This window comes from Jaculus jaculus, chromosome 11 (genome assembly GCF_020740685.1).
Source record: "Jaculus jaculus isolate mJacJac1 chromosome 11, mJacJac1.mat.Y.cur, whole genome shotgun sequence".
NCBI lineage: Eukaryota > Metazoa > Chordata > Mammalia > Rodentia > Dipodidae > Jaculus > Jaculus jaculus.
In genome coordinates, this window is record NC_059112.1 from 69223576 (window position 1) to 69251102 (window position 27527).

Below are 27527 nucleotides of genomic sequence, written 5' to 3' on the forward strand. Positions count from 1 at the left end.
TATTTCCCAAAAACAACTGCTCCATTTTCTAACTTCCCAAGGTCCTTTGTTTTGTTTTGGTCCACATTTTCTGTGATAAGCCAGGTAAAAGATCCACTATGATTAACAAATTAGAAAACTTAACTTACTTTTTTCCATATTAGGGACTAAATCCAGGGCCTCAATCATGTTAGGCCACTAAGCTTCATCCTTCAGGGACTTTATTATCAAGAAAGAAATTCATTCCTATCTTTGCTATGTCTCAGTCTAACTTATTCATTCTGAACAATATTTTCTAAATGTTTAAACATTATTTAAATAAATCCACGTTTATTAATTAATTTCTTAGTTTATTAAAATATTTAAAATTATAATTTCTTTATTTTTATTTTGCTTTGGGGGGGGATTTTCAAGGTAGGGTCTCATTCTAGCCCAGGCTGACCTAGAATTCACTGTGTAGTCTCAGGGTGGCTTCAAACTCATGGCGATCCTACTACCTCTGCCTCCCAAGACCTGGGATTATATTTCACATTTTTAATTAGCATACAAGAATTAAGTTTGATTATGGCACTTTCAAGCAAAATTTGTTGTCATTGATTATATAAGCTTTTTCAACATTTACTTGTAAGTGTAATTTTAAGCATTTTGAAATCTTTTAGAAGGTATACAAAACATACATTATTGCAATTATGACAACACTTAAGGCACTTAAAAAACTACAAAGGAGAATTTTAATTGTAATTCTAATTTTTCTCTTTGAATTTATTTTTATTTCTTCCTATGAAGTAAAATTTGACTTATTTTTTTACATGGGATCTTGTATATAACTCAAACTGACTTTGAACATGATATCCTCCTGCCTCAGCCTCCCAGGGCTGGAATGACAAGCATCCACTCCATGCACACACAACTATATACATAATTTTACTTTTCAAATGTTAAAAAGAAAAATAAGGCTTAAGACTATACTTTCTGGGATCATTTCTATAGTTCATTACTAGAGAAGTTTCTCTGTGTAGAATATTGTGGATCAGCACTATAAAAACCTATCTCTTGGGCTAGAGAGCTGGCTTAGCCGTAAAGCCCTTGCCTGCAAAGCCAAAGACCCAGGTTCAGTTCCCCAGTACCCACATAAAGCCAGTTGCACAAGGTGGTACATGTGGCTGGAGGCCCTGATGCACCCATTCTCTCTCTCTCTCTCTCTCTCTCTCTCTGCCTGCCTGACCCCTCAAATAAATGAATAAATAAAACATTTTTAAAAACCTACCTTCTCGGAGGAGGATACTTAGTAGGTTGATATTGCATATATGTAAGTACATTGATTGTAATGGGGAGGTAATATGATGGAGAATGGAATTTCAAAGGGGAAAGTGTGGGGGTGGGGAGGGAGGGAATTACCATGGGATATTTTTTATAATCATGGAAAATGTTAATTAAAAATTTTTTTAAAAAAAACTACCTTCTCGTTAGCTAATTAAAAGATATAACTCTCTTTTTTTTTGAGGCAAGCCTAATAAACTGTCCTTTCTTTTTATGTGTGTGCGTGAGAGAGAGAGAGAGACAGAAAGAGAGTTGGAGTTCCAAGGCCTCTAGCCAGACATACGTGACCCCTTGTGCTCATGTGCAGCATCATGCACTTGCATCACTGTGCATCTGGCTTCCATGGGACCTGGAAAGTCAAACATGAGTCCTTACGATTTGTAGGCAAGCGCTTTAATGGCTAAGCCATCTCTTCAGCCCTTTAGCACTCTTTTAAAAAGAGACTTATGAGGCTGGAGGGAAAGCTTAGCGATTAAGCCATTTGCCTGCAAAGCCAAAGGACTGAGGTTCGATTCCCCAGGACCCACATTACCCAGATGCACAAGTGGGCACACGCATCTGGAGTTTTTCTGCAGCATCTAGAGGCCCTGGCATGCCCATTCTCTCCCTCTCCCTCTCTCTCTCTGAAATGAATAAATAAAAATAAAATATTTTTTTAGAAAAAGAGAGAGTTATGGGGCTGGAGAGATGGCTTAGCGGTTAAAGCGTATGCCTGCAAAGCCAAAGGACCCAGGTTCAATTTCCCAGGACTCATGTTAGCCAGATGCACAAGGGGGCACACATGTCTGGAGTTTGTCTGCAGCGGTTGGAGGCCCTGGCATACCCGCTCTCTCATTCTCTGTCAAATGAATAAATAAAAATAAAATATTTTCTTAAAAAGAGAGAAAGAGTTATGGAGCTGGAGAGATGACTTAGCGGTTAAGGCGCTTGCCTATAAAGCCAAAGGACCTACGTTTGATTCTCTAGTACCCACATAAGCCAGATACACAAGGTGGTGCATATACCTGGAGTTAATTGACAATGGCTAAAGGCCTTGGCATGGTCATTCTCCCTCTCTATCTGCCTCTCTCTCTCTTTCCCTCTCAAGTAAATTGGGGAAGAAAAAAAAAGCCCTAGAAGAGGCAGGGAAGGAGGTGGTTTGAATGGAAGTGCACTGAGGGGTGGAGAAATCTGTACCATAAAACCACAGACCATTGACGGTAAATTCCAGTATCAGAATTGGTTTATCTCCTACCAACCCCCCCCCCCACACACACACACTGCCAAGTGAGATCTTGGTCAGAGAGGCCCATTAGGCCCTGAAAACAATTTAGGAAATCACAAAAGCACTTGGTTAGCCACATTGGTAAGTAAGACCTATTGCTGAAGCACCACAAACTAGTGTTGTAGGACACTGAGAGATCATGCTAGAACTGAGATGGAAGTCAGCTCTCTGTTATCTAGCTGTAAATAGTGCTGGAAAGCAGTATGTGAGCTGCTGGGAGATGAGGGTCACCAACAGCATCAATAAGCAGTAGCTCCTGCAAGCTACAAAACTGACCAGCCAGGCAAGATATACCTATTGGTACAATGCTGGCACACAAGCTATGTAGGTAATCAATTATCTGTTTGGATTTGAGGACTACTCAGTGGGAGGGAATTCATGATAGGTACTAGAACCAAGTAAAACGTTGGAAAGTCATAAACCTTAGAGGGAACCTTCCACTGTTATTTGGCTAAAAGGAGAGGTTATGCCCATCAAAAACTCATCTTCTAAGTGTCTATGTTTATTACCACTGATGCATGGTACTCGCAATTCTTGTCTAGAGAAACTGCTTTTTACAGTTGGTGAATACTGGGAAGACCCAAGACCCACCAGAATAAAGATAAGAGAAAGCCTACTGCCTAGCACAAGACAAGTCATCTCTATCACATTTGTCAGGGCTCAAGAAGCATTACAGAGGAAGTAGATTAAATATGAATGCTGCTCTCACAGACAACCTGAGAACTTCCTCCAAGGGGAATGGCAGTAAATACTGAGGAGACCCAAAGCTCATCAAAGCAGAAAATTGGGAGCACCATGTGGTAGTAGCACATTTTTAATCCCAGCATTTGGAAGGCACAGGTAGGAGTATCACTGTGAATTCAAGGGCAGCCTGGGACTACAGAGTGAGTTCTTAGTCAGCCTGGGCTAGAACCTACCTTGAAACAAAACAACAAAACAAACTAAATTTAAAAAGCAGAAAGTTAGCCGGGCGTGGTGGCGCACGCCTTTAATCCCAGCACTCGGGAGGCAGAGGTAGGAGGATCGCCATGAGTTCAAGGCCACCCTGAGACTACAGAGTTAATTCCAGGTCAGCCTGGACCAGAGTGAGACCCTACCTCGAAAAACCAAAAAAAAAAAAGCAGAAAGTTAGAGGTTACTGAGAGCTCAGCATTAAAGGAGACGTAGAACATTCCTACCAAGGCTCAGGGAACACTGCTAAGGACAGGCAGAAAATGTTAAGAGCCACAGAGTGGGAAGCTGTACTGTGAATTATTGTTCTCCCCACAGGGACTGAAATGAGCATCCATGACCCCACAGTGACTACTGATACCCCCACTAAGGAGGGCCCTCGGCAGAATAGAGGCAGGGGAGAGGAGACAAATTTGCAGTATATACAGATATTAAAGGCTTCCCTTCTCAGACTGTATGAAGTTGCAGATAAGGATTGTCAGTACATCATTTTAGACAAGGAAGATGAAATATGGTGATACTTTTCTAAGATTGTAACTGTTATGGTTGGGTTATGACTATAAGCCAGTCTTTCCCAGATAGACCAGTTTCTCTTTATAATTAGTATCTGTTAATTTTGTGAGAAAGTATCTAGAGTATATGCAGCAATCAACCAAAAGTCATTTCTTGGGCTTCTAATACCTTACAAAAATTATACTTTGGAAGCTGGGAAGATGGCTCAGTGAGTAAAGGCTTGTCAAGCAACTCTGAGTACTTCAGTACAGATCCCTAGTCCCCACATAAAAAGTGGGAAGTTGGTTGGCCTTCTATAATCCAGTGGACCTTCTGCAAGAAGGGAAGTAGAAAGAGGAGAATTTCCTAGAAGCTTGCAAACTGAATAGTGAACAAGAGAACCTCCCTCAAAACAAGATGAAAAGGCAAGAACCAACTTGATAAGTCTACTCTGAAGTTGTATGCTAAGAGTATCTTCTTCCTTATGCAACCTGGTTCAAGGCTGTTTCAAACATATTTATTCTCAGGCTAGGGAAATGGCTTAGCAGTTAAAGGCACTTGCTTGCAAAGCCTACTAGCTGGGGTTCAATTCCCCAATGCCCACATACAGCCAGATGCACAAAGTGCCCTGTCCCCTTCTCTCTCACACACACACTGAAATTTTAAAAAAATTATTTATGAGAGAGAGAGATAAAGAGGCAGAGAGAGAGAATGGACATGCTAGGGCCTCTAGCCACTGAAAATGAATTCTAGACACAAAGCCAAGTTGTGCATATGGCTTTACATGGGTATTGGGGAATCAAACTTGGGTCATCAGGCTTTTGCAGGCAAATGTCTTAACTGCTGAGCAATCTCTCCATCCCTAAAAAAATTTTTTAAATACTTATTCTGCCAGACATAGTGATGCCTGCCTATAACACTAGGGTTTCAGGAAGTTCTGAAGCAGAAGTATCTGGAGTTCAAGGCCAGCCTGGGTTACATAAGACCCTGTCTCAAAACAAAACAAAACAAAACAACTCATCCACAGAAAAGAGAAGAAACAGCTGGGCATGGTGGCACACGCCTTTAATCCCAGTATTCCAGAGGCAAAGGTAGGAGGATCACCATGAGTTCAAGGCCACCTTGAGACTATGTAGTGACTATGTAGTCAGCCTGGACTACAGTGAAACCCTATCTTGGAAAACCAAAAAAAAAATAAAATAAAAGAGAAGAAACCATTTGTTCTGGGTGGGGCATGGTTAGGTTAAATTAAATGAAAGGCTCTCTCAGTAAGCTGATTTACTGAAACTGCATTTCTTTCACATCAGCCATTAAGGCCTTCCAAATTGCCAGGCGTGGTGGCACACACTTTTAATACCAGCACTTGGGAGGCAGAGGTAGGACTGCCGTGAGTTCAAGGCCACCCTGAGACTACATAGTGAATTCCAGGTCAGCCTGGGCTAGAGCAAGACACTACCTTGAGGGAAAATAAAAAAAAGATCTTCCAAATTAACAATGATCATCCAAGGCAGTAGAACTAAGACTTATCTGTGCCTTGTTTTCTTCCTATCACCTCCTCACTAATTTAAGAATAAACAAAGAGCAGTGCCTGTCAGTCCACTAATCCAAGGATTCACAAAGAACAGTGCCTGTCAGTCTTTAAAGGTTTATACTCATTACCATAAGAATCTACAAAATCAGTATTTTCTCCAAAATGACTTAGAATTTTGCTTTCTATTGTGGAAACATTTCTTACTGCCCATGGAGCACTGCACAGTTAACAGTCTAGCTAAAGTCATGACTGATCTCTTTCCCTTTAAGATATCCCAGAAATTGGTTTTGTGGGTTTTTTTTAATTATTATTGTTGTTCTGGCTTTGTTTTTTGTGTTTTTTTTTTTGTTTTCTTTTGTTTTTGACAGGGTCTCATTATGTTGCCTTGACTGGCGTGCAACTCACTATGTAGCACCATACTCATGGTAATCTTCCTGCCTCATGTTCCAGGTGCTGTAATTTTAGACATGAGATACCTCAACTAGTTCTTCAACTCCAACCTTATACCTATGGGTATAAGTCCTCTCAAGCCCTTTCTGAAAGTCATTGACCTAACTATGTACCTCAAAGCCAAGATGTACAATAGATTTTAGAGCAATAATATAAATTCATTCATTAAGCAAACATATGAATGCTTTAATATGCTAGGCCCTGAGTTATAGAAGGGTTTGAAAACAAAAAAGAAAGAAAAATAGAAAGCTAGCCATTCTCAACATGAAAGTTGCAGAATTAATACATTTAGAAGGCAGTCAAATCAACTAGTGGTTCATCATTATTGTGAGGGATAAGGACCACAATTGAAAATTATAGGAAAACTAATCCTCCAAGAAAAAACACAAACATAGAATTTTATATATAAATTCAGGATAGTTAGGAACTCAATCCTACCCACTTACCAACACATCCTCAAACTCCAGGTTAAAGACCCACTCATGAAAGTAAATTCCCCGTGTTGTAGTTACCTTTTCATTGCAGGGATAAAAACACTTAACAAGTGCTTGCTTCAGCACCACATATACTAAAATTGGAACAATACAGAGAAAATTAGCATGGTCCTTGAGCAAGGGAGACATGTAAATTTGTGAAGCATTCCATATTTTACACCACCTTAGGGTGAAAGGATGGAAAATGGTATTTCAAGCACATGGGCCTAGGAAACAAGCAGGGGTTGCTATCCTAGAATCTGACAGGATACACTTCAAACCAACATTAGTGAGGAAAGCTAAAGAAGGTCATTTTATACTGATTAAAGGAACTCTCCAGCAGTTGGACATTACAATCCTAAACATATATGCACCTAACATGGGGGCTCCACTTTCATCAAACAAACACTGTCAGACTTAGCGTCACAGATAACATCAAACACAATTGTAGTGGGAGACTTCAATACCACACTCTCATCGATTGACAGGTCATCCCAGCAAAAATAAACAGAAAGACATCTGGATTAAATGATGTCATAGAACAAATGGACCTAACAGGTATCTACAGAACTTTCCATCCAAATGCTGCACAATATACATTTTTCTCAGCAGCACATGGAACATTCTCTAAAATAGTCCATGTATTAGGACACAAAGCAAATCTCCACAAATATAGGAAAACTGAAATAATCCCTTGTACTCTATCTGACCACAATGGGATTAAACTGCAAATTAGCAACAAGAAAAGCTGCACAGCATACATAAATTCATGGAGATTAAACAGTATACTACTGAATGATCAGTGGGTCACTGAAGAAATCAAAAAGGAAATCAATAAATTCATAGAATCAAATGATGATGATAATACAATATACCAAAACCTTTGGAACACAATGAGGGCAGTATGAAGAGGGAAATTTATAGCTATAAGTAAGTGCCTATATTAAGAAATTAGAGAGTTCACAAATAAACAACATAATGCTTCATCTTGGAAAAAGAAGAACAAGGCAAACCAAAAAGCAGTAGACAAGAAGAAATCATAAAGATTAGGACAGAAATTAATGAAATAGAAAAAAAAAAAATCCAAAGAATCAATGAAACAAAGAGGTGGTTCTGTGAAAGGATAAACAAGATTGGTAAGCCCTTATAAATCTGATCAGAAGAGAGAAGAGACAAAAATTAATAAAATTAGAGATGAAAAATGCACCATTACAACAGATAACAAAGAAATTCAGACAATTATAAGGACATACTTTAAGAATATATATGCTTCTAAGTTTGAAAAACGTGAAAGAAATGAATGATTTACTTGATTCATATGACCCACCAAAATTAAATCAAGATGAGATAAACCATTTAAATAAACATATAACAAGGACAGAGATCTAAGCAGTTTATAAAAAGTCTCCCAACTAAAACAAAGCCCAGGCCCAGATAGATTCACTGGCGAACTTTACCAGACCTTCATGAAAGAACTAATACCAATGCTTCTCAAACTTATCTATAAAAGAGAAAAGGAAGGAATTCTACCAAACTCCTTCTATGAAGCCAGCATCACTCTCATACCAAAACCAGGCAAAGATAGAACAAAAAAGAAAATTACAGACCAATCTCCCTCATGAACATAGGTGCAAAAATTCTGAACAAAATATTGGCAAACAGAATACAAGAATATATCAAGAAGATTATTCACCCTGAGTTGGCTTTATCCCAGGGATGCAGGGATGGTTCAACATATGCAAATTGATAAATGTAATATGTCATATAAATGGTCTGAAGGACAAAAATCACACGATCATCTCAATAGAGGGGGAAAAAGGCATTCAAAAGTCCAACATCCTTTCATGGTAAAAGTATTACAGAAACTGGGAATAGAAGGAACATATCTCAACATAATAAAAGCTATTTTTTACAAACCTACAGCCAACATAATACTAAATGGAGAAAAGCTTGAAGCTTTTCCACTAAATTCAGGAAGAAGACAAGGGTGTCCACTGTCCTCACTTGTTTTCACTATAGTTACTACTAGAAGTCTTAGCTATAGCAATAAGGCAAGAGACACTCATAAAAGGGATACAAATTGGAAAGGAAGAGATCAAATTATCACTATTTGCAGATGATATGATTCTATACATAAGACCCTATCAGCAAACTGTTGGAGCTGATAAACACTTTTAGCAACGTAGCAGGATACAAAATTAATACACAAAAATCAGTAGCTTTCCTACATACTAACAACATGTGGAGAATGAAATCAGGGAGTCTCTCCCACTCACAATTGCCTCAAAAAAAATAAAATGCCTTGGAATAAATTTAACAAAAGAAGTGAAGGAGCTCTAAAATGAGCACTTTAAAACACTCAAGCAAGAAATTGCAGAAGACACAGGGAAATGGAAAGCTAGCCCATGTTCTTGGATTGGAAGAATCAATATTGTGAAAATGTCAATCTTACCAAAAGCAATCTACACATTTAATGCAATCCCCACTAAAATTCCAATGGCATCCCTCAAAGGAAAAGAAAAAAAAAATCCTAAATTTCATTTGTAAGCAGAAGAAAACCTCAAATAGCCAGAATGATTTTGAGTAACAAAAATAAGGGAGGTGGTATCACCATACCCGATTTTAAGTAATATTACAAAGCCATGGTAACAAAAACAGCATGGTATTGGCAAAAAACAGACATGTAGATCAATGGAACAGAATAGAAGACCTGGATGTTAATGGAGGCAGCTACAGCCATCTGATTTTTGACAAAAATGCCAAATATATTCCTTGGAGAAAAGACAGCCTCTTCAACAAATGGTGCTGGAAAACTAGATATCTATATGTAGAAAAATGATAATAGATCCTTGTCTTTCTCCATGCACAAGAATCAAATCCAAGTGGATCACGGACCTTAATATCAGCCCTGTAACTCTGAAATTGCTAGAGGAAAAGGTAGGGGAAACACTTCAACATATTAGCATAGGTAATGACTTTCTGAATGTAACTCTAATTGCTCAGCAAACAAAACCATTAATCAACTACTGGGATCTCATGAAATTACAAAGCTTTTGTACAACAAAGGACACTAGGAATAGAGCAAAGAGACAACCTACAGAATGGGAGAAAATCTTTGCCAGTTGCACATCTGACAGAGGATTAATATCCAGAATATACAAAGAACTCAAAAACCAAAACAATAAGAAATCAAACAACACAATCAAAAATGGGCTATGGTCATGGAAAATGTTAATAAAAGTTAAAAAAAAAAATGGGCTATGGGAGCCGGGCGTGGTGGCGCATGCCTTTAATCCCAGCACTCGGGAGGCAGAGGTAGGAGGATCGCTGTGAGTTCGAGGCCACCCTGAGACTACATAGTGAATTCCAGGTCAGCCTGATCCAGAGTGACACCCTACCTCGAAATCCCCCCCAAAAAGAAATGGGCTATGGAACTAAATAGAAAGTTCTCACTTGAAGTAATACAGATGGCAGTGATCTAAATCCTTAGCCATCAGGGAAATGCAAATTAAAACTACCTTGAGATTCCACCTCTCTCCCGTCAGAATGGCTACCATCAAGAAAACAAATGAAAATAAATGTTGGCAAGGATGTGGCAAAAGGGGAACTGCTGGTGAGAATGTAATCCTTTGTGGAAATCAGTGTGGAGGTTCTTAAAACAGCTAAAAATAGACCGACCATATGATCCAGCTATAGCACTCCTAGGTATATATCCTAATGACTCTTCTCACTACCTTAGAGATACTTGTACAACCACGTTTATTGCTGCTCTATTCACAATAGGTTGGAAATGGAACCAGCCTAGATGTCCATCCACAGAAGAATGGATAATAAAGATGTGACACATTCACACAATAGAATTCTATTCAGCGGTTAAAAAAAAAAAATGAAATTTTCAGGGAAATAGATAGATCTGGAAATTATTATACTAGGTAAGGTAACCCAGGCCCAGAAAGCCAAATGTCACGTGTTCTCTCTTATAGGAGCCTAGCTGTGTGAGCAGGAACCAAAATCAGTAGTAGAGGCCCAAAAGCTAGAAAAAGGCTTTAAGGGAGGGAGAAGGAAGGTCTTAAGAGGATGGTATTGAATATATGTAAGTAGAAGATTACAGGGTGGGGAAAGGCCTAAGACAGGTCAGGTGAAGAGATTATATAAAAGAAGGGCAGGGGGGAGGGTCAATCAAAATTCAAGATATTCTGAATAAGACATATGAAAATCTACTTTCTTGAATAATGGCACATACAGAAGCCATAGATTGTTACTAAAAATTTTCAGTGCCAGGGATGGGATACCTTCCAGTGAGTTGTTGGCCAGGAAGGTCCCTGTTGCCTCCAAAACACTACAGGCTATTGCTAAGGCCCTTGGTTTCCCATGAGAAAGAGATGGTAAGACCCTATTGCTGAAGACTTCACATGCCTGAGCGGCAGTCCCTGAGAAATCAAGATGGTGCTGAGCAGAAAACCTTCTCCCTGTACCCAAGCCAACTGAAAGCTGGAAAAAGCTGCACTGTATGCAGCCTTATGGGAGACAGAAGTCATCAATGGTGAAAACAGTAGACACTGGAAGCCTCAAGTTTGGCCAGACAGGCCAAATGGCTGAATGAGTACAATAGTGGTATGTCTGCTCTGGGGAAAGCCAACTGTTCTCTAATTGTATAAAGGCCCACTCTATAGGAGGGAATACATGCCTGGTACTGAAAACCTAATCAAAAGCCTATGGCATGGAAGGTCATGACCCTTAAGATGCCCTTAAGGATAAATCCATATATTACTCTCACCAAATTGCCCTGAAAGCACTACACTTAGTGTTCATACTCATATACTAATGCTACTCTCACTTCTGGTTAGAGAAGCTTCTTTTTTTAAGATGGTTATGACTACTAGGATGACCCAAAAGGCAACACAGTGCTGAGAAGAAGGGATGGAGAATTGTCCAGCACTGAAACAACTCACATGCTCCAAGGCTCAGGGTCCTTTGTAGAAGAAGTGGCAGAAAAAATGTTAAGAGCCAAAGGAAGGATACCATTCCTTACGTACAACTATCCACACAGAATTTGGCCTCAATATCCAAGACCTCGCAGTACATAGCAATACCCACACAGGACCCTCATAATAGGAGAAAAAGATGATGGCATCAAATTAAAAGAGAAACTAACAGACAGAGGGAGGGCATATGAAGGAGAAAGTGGGGGAGGGGAGGGAAATACCATAGTTTGTTGTCTGCAAGTATAGAAGTTGTCAATAAAAATATATGTATTAAAAAAACTAGTAAATAAAAATCCCATTAAAAAACACTCAACAAAAAAAGCAGCTGATGGGAAGAAAAGTTTTATTTTGGCTTACAGTCTCTAGGGGAAGTTTCATGATGGCAGGGGAAAGCAGGACATGAAAAAATGCTAGACATCACTTCTGCCACAGCAGGTGGAAACAAAAACAAGACTGTGAAATGAACTAGCAAAGCAGAGGTGGGCTATAACATGACAAAATCCATCCCCAGTAACACACCTCTCCAGCAAGTGTCCAAATCCCAAACTGTTACCAGCTGAAGAGGAAGCATCCAAAACACATGAGTTTATGGGGGATATCTAACTTAAGCCACCACATTCCACCTGTGGTCCCCATCTCAGTATATTAAAATGCATTCAGTCCAACTTTTATTAAAGTTTCCAAAGTTTTTCTTAACACCAACAGTGTTCAAATATCCCTATAATTTAAAATCTCTGAACTGTGAACCTATAAAGCCAAAACAAGTTACATATACATAATGGCACAGAGTAAATATTCATACTGGAAAAGGTGGCATTGGGCAAAACAAGGAAAGGGTAAACCAATGCAAGATCTAAAACAAGCAAGGCCAATATCCAATCATATAGCTCCATGTGCAGTGTCTGTAACCATTGATGAAATCTCTGGGGTTCCAATTCTATCCACAGACCAGGGAAAACTCTATCCTGAGTCAGCAGCTTTCCTTGTTGGCCATTCCATAACCTTGGCACCTACAAAATCCTGAGGTCTCCATTGCAACCCATAGTTCCATGCCTTGGCCTTCCAAGGCTTCTACACAGAGATTTAACAACTCTGCCTCACATCACCCAGTGGCCATTTCCAAAATAAATAGCATTACAAACAATGACTCCATCGTTCCTGCATTTGTAATACTTCCATAATACCAGGTAGGCTACTAAATTTGTTAATCCAGTGGGGAATAATTTGGGAAGCAGGAAAATTCTTTTAGCATTCTTCCTTTTGTCCCAATAGAGAAGAGCTGGCCCAATCTCAATAGTGGTAATCTCTTAAGCAATTGTAGCTGAACTAGACTACAATCTCTAACCTGAAACTCATTTATTTCTGTGCCATATCCTTCTACTCACACTAGTCTATTTCTTCTAATCTCATGCCTGCTCAAGTTCTCAGTACATGGGCAGACAATGCTAGCCTCTCATACAAACCGCTTCTAGCCCAATCTGGTCAAAGCTTTATTCTTCCCCTCATAAGCCAAGACTACACAGACCACATTATTTATTTCAGTCTTTCAAACTCTGGCCAGAATGGTCCATAAAGCTCTACTTACATCACTACAAGGCATCTTTTAGTCCAAAGTTTCAAATCCTTTCATACCCCTCTCATAAATCAGTTCCAAAAGAACAAAAGCAATAGGTGAAGTTTCTAGCAGCAATGACCCTCTTCCTCTGGCACCAATTTTATCATGTAGTCACCTTCTCATTGCTGGAATAAAGCACATAACCAAAAGCAGTTGATGGGATAAAAGGTTTTATCTTAGCTAACAGTTTTGAGAGGAAGATTCATTTTAGGCAGGGGAAAGCATGTACAGAGACTGGACATCACTTCTACAACAGCAGGTGGAAAACAGCAGCAGAAGAGTGAGTCAACAGCAGTTAAAGCACATATTTGCAAAGCCTGCTGGCCTAGTTCAATTCCCCAGCCACCCACAATAAAAGTGCTCTACTACCAAGCCGCCAAATCCCTAGTTCTGATTATTATTGTTATTATTATTATTTGGTTTTCCAAGGTAGAGTCTCACTCTAGCCCAGGCTGGCCTCAGTCTCACAGCAATCCTCTTTCCTCTGCCTCCCAAATCCTGGAATTAAAAGTTTGCACCACCATGCCTGGCCCCAGTTCTGATTTTTGTTGAGAGAGGGTCTCACTGTATAGTCCTAGCAGACCTAGACTTCATTATGTAGACCAGGCTAGCCTTGCAACAATCCCCCTGTGTCTGCCTGCAAAGTGTCACCATTGCAAGCTTAAGTCAATATGCCCAACAGATCTAGTCCATACTTGTGATTGTTTTAGTTTGTTTGTAATCTGGTCTCCTGCTGAGTGCTGAAATTATAAACACAAGCCACCATGTCTGGTTCCCTCTTTTTTTTTTTTTTTTCTTTTTTAAAGATAGCTGGCCAAGCTACCTCCTGAGTGCTGGGATTATAAAATGTATACCACCACACTGGCTTCACTAACTATTTATTAAAAGTTGTTTATTTGATGTTCATGAAAGCACATCTATCTGGAAGCCAACATTCAAGAACTGCAAGCATTTTTAGTGTGTATTTTTCCAAATAGCAATGAAAATAGCCCATCTTCAGTAAGCACCTGTGCATACTAATTGAATGTTCTATAAAAGTCTTTGATTTTCTAGAAAATGTGAGTTTCTCAGCACTGAGACATCTCTGTCACACCCTCAATGCTCAAAGACCATTGTGGAAGAAGTGGTGGAAAGAATGCAAAAGCCAAAAGGAAAGAGTACTTTGCAATATTATCTTCCAGATACAAGGTGGCTATGGTGGTCAAGACCTCAGTGACTGACACTCCCTACACAAGACTTGTATATGAAGAGAGAAAAAATATGATGACATCAAAATAGAAAGGAGACCAGTTGGAAAGCAAAAGGGATTTAGTGGAGGAGGCATAGGGGAGGGGAGAAGAGAAGAGAGTGGGAGGGGATTATGATCATGGTATATTGTCTATATGTATAAAGAATGTCAATAGGAAGTTTTCTTTAAAATATTTTATTTATTTGCAAACAGAGAGAGAGAGAGAGAGAGAGGGAGAGAGAGAGAGAGAGGGAGAGAGAGAGACAGACAGTAGTGACAGAGAGAATGGGCATACCAGGGCCTCCAGCTGTTGCAAACCAACTCCAGGTACATCCACCACTGTGTGCATCAGGCTTTACATGGGTACTGGAGAATCAACTTGGGTTGTTAAGCTTTGCAGGAAAGTGCCTTGACTGCTGAGCCATCTTTCTGTAGTATTATTTAGGTATACACAGAATTTCTAAAAGTTAGAATAAATTCAAAGAGGGCTGGAGAGATGGCTCAGCAGTTAAGGCACTTACCTTCAAAGCTTAATGATGTGAGTTTGATTCCCCAGTACCCACATAAAACCAGATGCATAAAGTGGCACATGCATCTGAATTTCATCTGCAGAGGCTGGAGGCCTGGGCATGCCCATTCTCTGTCTCTGTACTATTGTCCTCCCCCACTACCCCCATTTTGAGGCTGGGAAGATGGCTCATAACTTAAAGATGCTTGCTTACAAAACCTGCTGACCTAGGTTCAATTCCCAAGCCATTCCTGTAAGAAACACAAAAAGTGACACAAGAGGCTAGAGAGATGGCTCAGTGGACAATGTAGCTTGTTTGCAAAGTCTGATTACCTGGATTTGATTCCCCAGTACCCATGAAAAGCCAGATGTACAAAATGGCACCATGTATCTGGAGTGGCATGCAGGGCTGGTCCTTCAAGTTTCATTCTCTCTACTTCCCTCTTTCCTGTTTCTCTGCTTGCAAATAAATAATTTTTCTAAGGTGGCACAAGTATCTGGTGTGTTCATTTGCAAAGACAAGAAGCCCTGGTGCACCCATACACACACATGCACACACATGCACAGACAAATACACTTCAAAAGAAAGTCTTAGTTTCTTTAGATGCATTCTGTATAGCAACATAAACCTTAGTTGAATCAAGGTAAAATATACATTTTTTTTTATTTTCAGGGTTTAAGATTTTCATTTCTAAAGGCTGTAATAACATCAGATGTGATAATACACATCTGTGCACACAACACTGGGGTAGCTGAAGCAGGATTAGTAATTCAAGGTTATTGATTACTTAGCCTAAACTAGATGAGACCATGTCAGGGGGGAAAAATGCTAGAAATATAGCTCATTGTAGAGTGCTTGCCTATCATTCATAAAACTCTGGGCCTCATCCCAGCACTGAGGTACATTACCACACTATTTTTCTTTTTGATGATGTTTATGCTGGGCATGGTACCACATGCCTGTAATCTGTAGCATTTGCTACATAGCCAAGAATGGCCTCAAACTTTTGATCCTTCTGCCTCCATCTCCCTACGTATTTAGATTACAATCAAGCACCGCCATGCCCACTTATTTTATTTGATTTCATTTCTATTTTGTTGTTGTTGTTGTTTGCAGTAGAGTCTCACTTTAGCCCAGGTTGACCTGGAATTCACTATGTAGTCTCAGGGTGGCCTTGAACTCATGGCCATCCTTGTACCTCTGGCTCTCAAGTGCTGAGATTAAAGGCATGTGTCACCACAACTGGCTGTTTCTATTATTTATTTATTTATTTGAGAGAGGTAGAGAGAATGGGCATGTCAGTAGTGCCTTCAGCCACTGCAAACCAACCCTAGACGCATGCACCCCCTTACTGTGTGTCTGGCTAACGTGGGACCTGGAGATTTAAACATGAGTTCTTAGGCATTGCAGGCTAAGCCATTTCTCCAGCCTTGTTTCTATTTTTACCAAGATAGGATTGCACTAGTCTCCCAGGCTGGCCTTGAACTCATAGTATCATACATTTATCTCCCAAATGATGGGACTACTAGCACAGATATATCACCAGGCTTTGTAACGATTTAAAAATCTTTAGTAATGTAAGCCATTGGATCAATAAATGGAACCTTGCACCTTGAAAAAAAATAAGAGTGAGCCAAACTGGCAAAAGCGACCTGGGCTATAACACCTCAAAGGCAGCACTCAGTAACACATCGCTTCCAGCAAGGTCCCACCTCCCAAACTGCCTTAGCGGAGGACCAACTCTTCAAGACATGATCTTATTGGGGAAATATGGTTAAACCACCACACTCAGACAACAGGAATTATCATAGTTGTTTAATAATACTGGTTATTCTTTGCCCAATGCAATGTATATAAAAACTACATATGACCTAGCTGCGATTGATAATTGCCCCATAAAAATAACTAAACAACATGGCCAAGTTGGTTCTCTCAGTAGAACTCTTTCTGTCAAATTATGTTTTTTACTCTGAAATTCCGTTTCACTAGCGACAATAATTACCTAACACAATAATTCGAAAATCATCACTGTGCCATTCACGTGTCGTATTACAAGATCATTCACTAATCTTGTTTTCTCTATCTCGACTCCTTTAAAAGTCCTTCCCCCTTTCATCCCAAGAGCAGTATCCAAAGCTCCACTACCTCCAGGGAGACAAAATAACTGAAGCTCCAAGAAGCACGACCCTCAAAGAAAGAGAAAGCACGACCCAAGGGCGGCTACAGCTTCAAACCCTTTCTTCAAATGTCCGGAGGTGAAGAAATTTACCTCAAACTGCAGAAAAGCGGTGGCGATTGCTATCAGAGATGAGGATAGTTACTAGAAGCCTCCAGACCTTCCCGTCACCATAGTGATTTCTAAGCTCTCCAGCCGCTTCCTCTTCCCGCGATATTTCCCAGCTGTCCATCATCCGACTGGACCCTATAGGCCGCGCCCATAACTGAGCGCGCCCTCTTCTTGCTGTTGGACAACGGGACGTAGAGGCGAGGGCTGTAGTGAATATTTTTACCTCTTTCAGAAATTCGGCCGGTTGTTTTCCAAGTGCTACAGTTTCAATACAGATGCCAAAAGCTGTAGTTTCCATAACACTGCTTCTATACCAGGCCGTAAGGCGAACGGCCCCTTGCAGTTCCTTTTCACTTGCTAGTTATTTCCTGTGCCGCCTGGTCCCGCCAGGAGTTCGCGCCTGCGCACAAGCCTCCAGAAGATGGCGGTGGTCACCGCCGCACATTTTTTTCAAATTAGCGGATCCCAGAAACCATTGCGCGCATTTGTAACGAATTTCCGTTCGAGTTTGGATTTTAGGCGCCATTTTCGAGTGAAGGACCCAGAGCCCAAGCAGCTGTAGGAGCGGGGCGGGGGGTTGGCTACACGACCGTTTCCAGCCGAGTGGGACTCGTCGGCAGGTAAAGGGCCTCTCTTCCAGATGGGGCCGCCACTCTCCTCCTCCCCGGCCGCGGACAGGGCCGTCGGGGACACGGCCTAGGGCGCCCGCGGCGGGGAGGCTCGCCCGCCCCCTCCCGCGCGGCCCTCCCGGCGGCGGGGCGGCTCCTCGGGGAGGCCGGGGCTCCGTCGGGGAAGGGCGTCTCCCCGCCCTCGGCCTCGTTCCCCGCGGGATCGCCACCCTCGCGGAGCCTTCGCGGTGACCGTCCCCGGAACCCCGACTCGACCCGCCCGCACGCTGCGAGCGCCGTGTGGGAGGTGGCCGGTGGCGCGGTCCCAGCCTCCCGCCGTCAGGGCGCCTGGAATTGGGCGGCGGGCGTGGGCGACGGGCGCGGGCGACAGGGGACTGTCACTCAGGCGCGGAGCCCGAGCGCTCGCCGCGGGTGACCTGACGGCCTGGGCGGGGGTCGCGACGGCTCCCTCTCTGCGGACGAACCGACAGGTTCGAGGTGTGGTCTGAACCAGCCGTCCCGCCTCGTTGTCACTTGGGGTTTGCGCGACCTCTTCCTACCGAGCGGCGCGGTCTGACTCGGCTCCCGCTCTCCCCGGCCCCAGCACCATGCCCTGCAAACGCAAGCCGCGCTCCACCGCCCGCCGCCAGGAGGAAGGGCCGCCTTCCCCGGACGGCGCCCCCAGCGACGCGGAGCCCGAGCGGCGGGCCGACGCCGCGGCAGGTGAGTGCAGGGCCGCCGGGCTGCGGGAGGGAGGGAAGGAGGCCCGCGCGGAGGTCGCTCCGGGTCGCCCCGCGCGGCCACCCTCTGGCGGGATTCCGTGCAGCTTGGGCGGACCGACAGATTCTGCACGGACGGGGTGAGCAGAGGACTTCTGTGTTTTGGAATGGTACTGGCTGACAGCGCGTGACCCCGACATCGCGACCCCTGGCCTCCGTGAGCCCTGGTTGCCTTTAAAGAGAAGGTGGTGGTTTGAGACCACTAGTTTTCTAAGTGGAGGAATTGAGAGCTGTTATGAAACTCCTGGGACTGGTTTTTCGGGTGCTCGGCGATGGAGAGTTGTATTTAGACCCTTACACTCATTCTATTTCGTGTAGAACGAAAGGGATCCGTTTGTTGTGATTTTCACAGGTTTACCTAAAGTTCTGACTCCTAAGAAGTGTCTTAAATACAATTTTCGTGACTGGTTGCGCTTCTGTCAAGAACTTTGTTTAATGCAACGAAGCTGGAATATCATCCCCAGTAGTTTACGATGATGCTCTATGTAGAAAAGACAAGTTCCTGGGTTTCATGAGGAACAAATCTTCCTTTTAAAAGTATTAGCTAGTAGTGGTCCTACAAACTATCGCACTAATGTAGGCTCCTCTCGCCCCTTTGTCTTTCCTTTACCTAGAGATTCCAGGTGAGGAACTTGATAACAGAAGTTTAGAAGAGATTTTGAATAGTATTCCTCCACCCCCACCTCCAGCAATGACCAATGAAGCTGGAGCTCCTCGGCTAATGATAACTCATATTGTAAACCAAAACTTCAAGTCCTATGCTGGGGAAAAAGTACTGGGACCTTTCCACAAGGTATTTGCCCATTTCACATACCTATTGTAAGGTAATAATGCTGTTTCAATTTCTAACTTTGTTGACTCCCCCCCCCCCCAACACACACACACACTCGCGCGCGCGCGATTTCAGGAACTGAAATTAGTTTTTCTTTATTTGTTATCTTTGGTGCCCCTTTAGCAATGAAGTTTTCCTGTTGAATGGAAACCGTGTGTATGTTGCAAAGGGGATATTTTCCCTTTAGCTGTTATGAGTTTAGTCAAAAGTTTTGGTCAGAACTTGATTTTATTTAAGATGTTAGAAGAGAGTGTGTTGTAAGAAAACTCAAATTGCGCATCTTCTAATAAGAACACTTAAAATACCTTAAATTTTACCACAAGTTTAAGAAATCAACTCAAAATTAGTAGTATTACTATGACCTTTTAAGCTTAAAAATTTTAATTTTTTCTTTCATGCAGCGCTTTTCCTGTATTATTGGTCCAAATGGCAGTGGAAAATCCAATGTTATCGATTCCATGCTTTTTGTGTTTGGCTATCGGGCACAAAAGATAAGGTCTAAAAAGTTGTCAGTACTAATACATAATTCTGATGAACACAAGGACATTCAGAGTTGCTCTGTAGAAGTTCATTTTCAAAAGATAATTGACAAGGTAAGGATTTCTTTTTTATTTTGTTTTTTTCCTATTTGCGTCTTCAAGTTAGGAAAAGGGCTTCCTTCATTCAATACTTAGAATATTGTTGGCCTGAATCCGCTTTTAAAATTTTGTGTGTAACTGAAGCGAGAGATGTTGATTTCATTACCTCTGTTTGAGTGTTGAACATAAAGCATTAAAAATTTTAGCCAGGTATCCGGGGGTGGTGGCACACACTTTTAATCCCATCACTTGGGAGGCAGAGGTAGGAGGATCACCATGAGTTCGAGGCCACCCTGAGAATACATAGTGAATTCCAGGTCAACCTGGACTAGAGTGAAACCCTACTTTGAAAAACAAAAAAAATTTTAGCCAAGGAAAGGAATTATAAATAGGTCATAGTAATCTATTTGAAAGAAAACACTGAGCAGCTTTTGTATCCTGGGAGCTAATTAATTGTTCGTTTGCTATAAATTTGGCATTCATTTTTAAAGTTACATTACTGTAATACTGAATCTGTAATCATTGACATATTTTTACCTTCTCCATTATTTTAGTGCGCATTAAATGTTATTAGTGGTCCTAGGAATCTGAAATGAAAAATTTTGTTGTGTTTGAACTATGATTAAACCTTTTTGAAATGGGAAAGCTAACATTTGTTTTCTAAAAATAATGGCAATTATAAATAAAATGTCTAGATTATTTACATGGTTTGGTTTGTGTTGTGGGTATTTTTTAAGTGGGAAATGACTTAGCTATTTTTTTCTTTTTTAAATATAAAAGGACTTTACACAGAATTGTATCTTAATTTTGGTTCTTAATTTATTGTGGTGTACAGTTTGGGTTAAAAAATAATTTCTAATGCAAACTAAAAAATAATTTGCAAGTAAATTTCTTTAATCACCTATTAATTACATTTGCTATATCTAAAATTGAAAAGCTAAGGCTTCAATGTAACAGCTTTTAAGAATAAATGAGCTTTGATATCCTATTTATACTTGGGTTTTTTAACCAGAGAAATACATAGTCGGGAATTTTTTTTAATTTTTATTTTTTGTAGGGTCTCCCTCTGGTCCAGGCTGACCTGGAATTAACTATATAGTCTCCAAGGCGGGGGGCCTTGGAGAAGGAACTTAATTCTTGATTTTTTTTTTTTAAACTACTGTGTGCATGTTCAAGTGCAAGATTTAAATCCATAGAATTAGTTTAGTATAAAGTGAGTGACGTTTGAAGTCAACCTGTGACTTAATACCAACCGTTGTTTTCTGGTTTTGTCTTTCCTAAAAACAGGAAGGGGATGACTATGATGTCATTCCTGACAGTAACTTCTATGTGTCTAGAACAGCCTACAGAGATAATACTTCTGTCTATCACATAAATGGGAAGAAAAAGACATTTAAGGATGTTGGGAATATTCTCCGAAGCCATGGAATTGACTTGGACCATAATAGATTTTTAATCTTGCAGGTAAGTTTATTAAAGATTTCAGAGGTTCTCTTGTTTTTTTAGTTTATTTTCTAATAAAGCTAGGTGGGAAGAGGTTCTTCTTTTTACCGAATCCTGTATTTAGAGGCCTTAAAGTACTGTAGCAGCACATCATGGTTTACATACTACAGTCAAGATGCGAATCATTATTTGCTGCTCTAGAAATTTAAGGAAATTCATTCACGATTACATTGTTCTCATCACATGTTCATTTTCTAATTGGATATACTTGTTCCGCTCTAGCAGCACGTAAATATTGGCGTAGTGAAATAAATACTAAACACCAATATTATTGTGCTGCTTTAGTGTGACAGGGATACAGCAGCTACTTATCATTTCTCTTTGTATTTCCCTTTAACATTTTAAATGAGATTATCTTGTAATCATCTATCCTTTTCCTTTATTTTCATTTCTTCTAAAGAAGGATGTCTTCATTCTTGAAGTTCCACATATTTCCTTTGCCTCTATGCCTAAGCTAATTTTTTAACACTTACAGTAATTACCTAAAAGTTTGACTAGGTTACTTTTGTTTGTTTTGAAGGGCCTACTTTCTTGAACATAGATCATAAATTAACTGATAATACATTCTTAAGTATCACAACTCTATAGAAGTCTTATTTAAAATGTAGGTATAAAAATAAAGTACATGGTACTAGGTTGATTTTTTTTTTTTTTATAGAAATCCTGTATTTTTTTTAAGTCAATTTCTATTCTGCCAGTATAACTCAATTTAAAAAATTTTTTCGTCCCTGTATCTTCCCAAAACAATTATGTGTAAAACTAAGGCTTCATTGGGCATTGCAAATTCCTGTTTGACTTAAGGGCATCTTATTTCTATGTCCTATCCAATATCACCAAGAGCAAAAGAAGCAGTTATTTCAGTATGCAGAAATGGCTGGTAACATTCTCTGGTATTTTGTGCTACTGATTTTAAAATACATTGAAAATTTTGATTTGATTCTAAATGTTTGCTTCAGGTGACTAAGTATTCCCAGTAACCTATGAATAATATCTCTGATTTCAACAGCTTAGTCTGTATTCTCCAGTTATTTTATTATTTTTAGACTCACATAGTATACAAAGCAAATAATATTCTGGAATAACTTTAGTTAATGTCCTTTATGATAATAAAGCACAGTATATTTGCAATACTTGGGTACACAAGGTTATTTAAAAATATTGAAAATCAGAGATGCGCTTCTAAACAAAATCTGAATTTATGTAAATGTGGGCTAAAAGCATTGTGAATTGCTTTGTTTCTTGTATTGTTTTATGGATTTCCATATTCAGGAATTTGATGTAATTAGGTATTATTTAAAAGTTGTATACTTTTATAAAGCTAAATTTAATTATAACATTTATAGGAAATTATACTTATGTTATCTTTTATTTTTTGTCATTTCTTTTTATCTTGAGGTAATCAAAATTATACCTTTGCAAAGACATCAAAATAAAGTGAGCTCCATTTTAGGCCTTCTAAGAATATTTTTTTCCTCTGTGATTTCTTCATTCATAATTCAGTAATGAAGGAAGCTAATAGCATGATTTCCCTAAAAAGTAAATTTTAAATTATTGAGTTTACATTAAATATGTGTTTCTGGAACTCTCAGAAATTGTTTTTAAAATATTTTTTGAGGCAAGCCAATAGACTGGCCTTTTTGATATTTACAAATAACCTTAGCAAGTCATCTCATAAGAAGAAATGGATTAGACTGGTAGAACTTAATAGTCCTGTTACATTTGAGAGAAAGGAAAAGGGGTTTCTATGTATTTTTTTCTTAGCTACTTATCAGAATCTTTGACTTTTACACTAGTAAGAGATTTAAAACATTTGAAGGTAAGTAAGACTAGTTTTTATTACTTTTCTCTCCCACTAAGTAGTATATATACCCATCATTGGGGCTAGGAAATTTGAAACAATATGATAATATCAACATCTAAGATAGAAGTGATTCACTTGGAGTGCCATGTAAAGACTGAAGTAATCTAAATTGAGTGAAAGCAAAGTTTTCAAGATTAAAAAGCACTAAATTTTAGAAGTCCATAAAAGTAAACTTTTTGCAATTTTTATTGATTTGATAGGTTGTTTTAGTAAATAAACATTTATGTATTTGAATCTATTTATTTTCAAAGAGTTTCTAACAGTACAGTATATGCTATACAGCTAAAAATAACATAGAGATGATTAAACTCTGTTTCTTGTCCTTAGAATAATACATGCCCTCAAAAATAATCATTTGGACTGGGCGTGGTGGCACACACCTTTAATCCCAGCACTTTGGAGGCTGAAGTGGGCAGATTGCCATGAGTTCAAGACTAGTCTGAGGCTACAGAGTGAGTTCCAGGTCAGCCTGGGTTAGAGTGATACACTTACCCCAGGGGGAAAAACTACTTAAAAAAAAAAAGAAAGAAAGAACTTGGGATTGGCTGGCTATTGATAATTACATAGGAGAAAGTTGCATATCCTTTTACTTATATGTATCTTACTGGGAAGCCTTTGTCACATTGTGATAACTGTTGGTCCAAACAAATAATTTGATTAGCTTACAGTATCTCAGTGGCAACTATGACTTTTGTTAATTAGATATAGTTGTTTTTGTTCTATTTAATGCAATTTGCTCCACTCGGGGTAAAAGAATGTTAACCTTACATTTCTGTTACATTTCAAAGTTGCATTAATAACTGCTGTCTCAGGAGTGCTTTTGTAAACTCCTATAAAAGATATAACTAATGGCATAGCTTGTATTTTGTTGAAATTTTTAACTTGCATATTTTTGTCTTCATACTATAAATATGATTTGTTACCGTTTTCTACTTTGATAATGAATTAACCTAGATCTAAGTTGTTATATATCTCCCTTTTTTAGTACACTTTTCAGATTGACATGGAATTAAACTATTTGAGCTGTGGCTTCTTCATCTGTAGCAAAGTATGGCCATAATAGCAAAACAAATTTGGACTTGACAGTAATATGTCAGTTTTTCAAAGTTGCCATATTCAGCACCTCAGTTGTAGAAAGCAAAGAGAGCCTGCTGCAAAGCACCCACAGTGCATTAGCCCATTTTGTTTGTGACTCATTTCAGATACTAACTTTGTGATTTAGACTGAGGTAGAACAAATAAAAGGAAAATGTCCTAGGGAGAAATAAGAGAAAAATAAATAGTTCAATGAAAGTAAAAATTAAGGCAAAATGAAAATTTAAAGCCTATTTAATTTTTTATGTAAACTGTACTTATTTTACCCAACTTAAGTCTTACTCAGAAATAACAGTTTGATTATAGCTGTATGCTATTCAAGTTTTCTATGGTAAATGCATGCTAAAATTTGTATTAGATTTTAGTGAAGCTAAGTGGATATCTTTAGTCAGGCTGTCCTCAACGTCCTTCTGCTTCTCAAGTGTTAGTATTACAGGTATGTGCCACTGTGACCAGCTTCCTCTTAGTTTTTAGGCTGTGTATTTCTATAAGATCAAAAATAAATGGTGTAACTAAATCACAATATCTTTGTTTGCTACCCAGTGAGATCTTCAATAAGTTAAAACTTTTAAACCCTTTTTTCTGGTAATGGGATCAAATTCAGGGTCTTTGTGCATTCTGTCACTGTACTGCACACTCAGTCCAACAGTATCAGGGGCAGTATTGAAAACTTTATTCAGTATACTTAAGCTATTAAAAGTGGGATAACTTTATGAGGGCCTATGCAATTTAACCAGCTTCAAATACTGCATAGCAACCTGAAACTATTTCTTTTTCATGGTCCTGGGAACTAAACCTTACAGACAGTAAGCATTCTTGACCTAAACCAAATGAAACTTTTTACTATGCCATTGATCATGACTATTAGTGATTTGGAGCCTTGATGTAGAAATGTAATTTAACCTCAAGTTGATGTTTTTAAATTATTTTTGGAAGATACTCAGCTTACTGCCTTAAGTGAAAATTCTTATAATTTAATATGGGGTAGGTTTTCTGAAAAATAAGTCTGCCTAGAGCAGTACTTCTGTAAACCCAGATTACACATGCAATGGCATAAAACAGAAGTTAGAAATATTAAAAAGCAAACAGGAGCAAGTGATAGGACATGTGGAGGACATCAAAGGACAGAACCACGAGAAAAGTCTTAATAAGTTTTAATCCTTTTTTGGTTTTTTGAGGTAGAATCTCACTCTAGCCCAAGCTAACCTAGAATTCAGGGTGGTCTCAAACTCACAGCAATCACCTAACTCTGCCTCCTGAGTGCTGGGATTAAAGGTGTGAGGAGCTACTACACCCAGCTCTTTTATTGGTCAGGGTCTTACTCTACTGCAGGCTGACTTGGAACTTGCTTTGTAGCCTAGACTACCCTTGAACTCACAGCAGTTCCCCTACCTAAGCCTCCCGAGTGCTGGGGTTAAAGGCATGAACTACTATGCCTGCATTACCCCACCTTTTAGAAGTTGAGTCATAATGCACATAGAAATGGGAATTACTAAATTACTGATTCACTTTCTTGCCTTTATTTTAGCAAATTTGCTGAAACTGATTTTTCCACTTGCCTGTTTGTTTCATTTCTTCTGTTATAATGTAGTATACAAGAAAACTGCTTCTGTAAAGTAACAGGATTTTGCCTAAACATGTTTAAACAGAGTTCTCCACCTTCAAGCTAAATGACTGGCTGGCATTCAGCCTTAGTAGATTTTCCTTTTAAGTTAAATTTAAGATTTTAAGTATAGTTTAAAGTTGTTAGATTAATTACTGGCAAAAGTTTTTCTGTATAGCATATTCTAATAACATTAGTTTTCTATAGCCACAGTGGTCAGAGATTTCTTATCATTACCATGAGAAATAGGTTTTTTTATTTTCTACTTGATGTTATTTAGAAAATTAGAATGTTGAGTTTTAGATTTCTTTATGGGACTGGGGCCATCATTTGTTTGAACACCAGAAACAATATGTGGAGAGAGTGGACTATATAACCACTTTGAGGAACTGGTTTGTTCCTTATATAGTTTAATCATGATGTGATTTCTTTTTAATTATATTTGCTTATTTGCACTGTAAATGAATGCCAGACACATGCACCACTTTTTGAATCTCGCTTTATGTGGGCACTGGGAAATTGAACAAGCAAGCACTTTAACCACTGAGTAATCTCCCTAGCCCCGTGATGAACTTTTAGGGAAAAAATTTTATTTTATTTTGATTTATTTGAAAGGGTGGGGCAGAGAGAATGGGTATACCAGGGCCTCCAGGCGCATGTGCCACCCTGTGCATCTGGCTTACGTGGGTCCTGGGCAATCGAACCCAGGGTCCTTTGGCTTTGCCTCAACTGATAAGCCATCCCTCCAGACCTGAAAATTCTTTTACAGCAGAATTATGCATGCATGTATGTATGCAAGAAAGAATATACATATGCATTTCTCACTCCTGTATAAAATTTCAAAGCTTATTTGGTGAACTTTATATATTGGATTTGTTGATTGCCCCAATTCTCACTTAAGATTGATTTAGCTAAACGTACAATAAGAGTGAAATATGACTCTTTTTCAAGGGTGAAGTTGAACAGATTGCTATGATGAAACCAAAAGGCCAGACTGAACACGACGAGGGTATGCTTGAATATTTAGAAGATATAATTGGCTGTGGACGGCTAAATGAGCCTATTAAAGTCTTGTGTCGGAGAGTTGAAATATTAAATGAACACAGGGGAGAGAAGGTGAATATTCTATAGATGTCTGGTACCAATAAAAATGTCTTATTTATTTATTTATGGATGAACGAATGTTTACATTTTTGAGCTGAACTTTTTATATTAGCCTTTCAAATGGGCATGCTTCTTTTATTTAGTACTGACATACTTTAAATCATATGTGTCTAGAGTATTAAAACCTTAATCTTTATATTTTTTATATTTGTAGTTAAACAGAGTTAAAATGGTGGAAAAGGAAAAGGATGCCTTAGAAGGAGAGAAAAACATAGCCATTGAATTTCTTACCTTGGAAAATGAAATATTTAAAAAAAAGAATCATGTCTGTCAGTATTACATGTAAGTACAATAACCAGTTTTATATATAAATAAGCATTAAATTGTAGCCCTTTCTCTGTAGTAGAGAAATACAAAGACTGAAGTAAAAAGTTTCCAAAAGTAATTTTAATTAACTTTTAACTCTTCTATTTTAAGTTGG

At 39.2% G+C, this 27527-nt stretch overlaps 2 protein-coding genes, 1 non-coding gene and 1 pseudogene across 5 annotated transcripts in view; 3 read left to right on the forward strand and 1 right to left on the reverse strand.

Moving 5' to 3' along the window:
- The window catches only part of Ift80 (intraflagellar transport 80), a 166211-nt gene extending 148722 nt beyond the window's left edge, over positions 1-17489 (reverse strand). Inside the window, exon 1 of one of the 2 annotated variants that reach the window (XM_045161163.1) lies at positions 17308-17489. The gene's annotated coding sequence lies outside the window, so the exon portion shown is untranslated. Of the gene's footprint in view, positions 1-17066 lie in introns of both variants that reach the window. The other variant, XM_004652385.2, reaches the window with a different exon arrangement.
- LOC123453356 lies at positions 939-1049 on the forward strand (annotated as a pseudogene).
- On the forward strand, positions 6532-6638 carry LOC123453406. Its single transcript, XR_006632799.1, has one exon. It is a non-coding gene; the product is annotated as a U6 spliceosomal RNA (small nuclear RNA).
- Positions 17283-27527, forward strand: part of Smc4 (structural maintenance of chromosomes 4) — a 38639-nt gene continuing 28394 nt past the window's right edge. Inside the window, exons 1-7 of one of the 2 annotated variants that reach the window (XM_045161162.1) lie at positions 17283-17704; positions 18184-18415; positions 19086-19264; positions 19705-19896; positions 21169-21345; positions 26894-27058; positions 27261-27388. In XM_045161162.1, coding sequence (XP_045017097.1) covers positions 18301-18415; positions 19086-19264; positions 19705-19896; positions 21169-21345; positions 26894-27058; positions 27261-27388 — 956 coding nt within the window. In that variant the 5' untranslated portion in view covers positions 17283-17704; positions 18184-18300. The remainder of the gene's footprint in view (positions 17705-18183; positions 18416-19085; positions 19265-19704; positions 19897-21168; positions 21346-26893; positions 27059-27260; positions 27389-27527) is intronic. The other variant, XM_045161161.1, reaches the window with a different exon arrangement.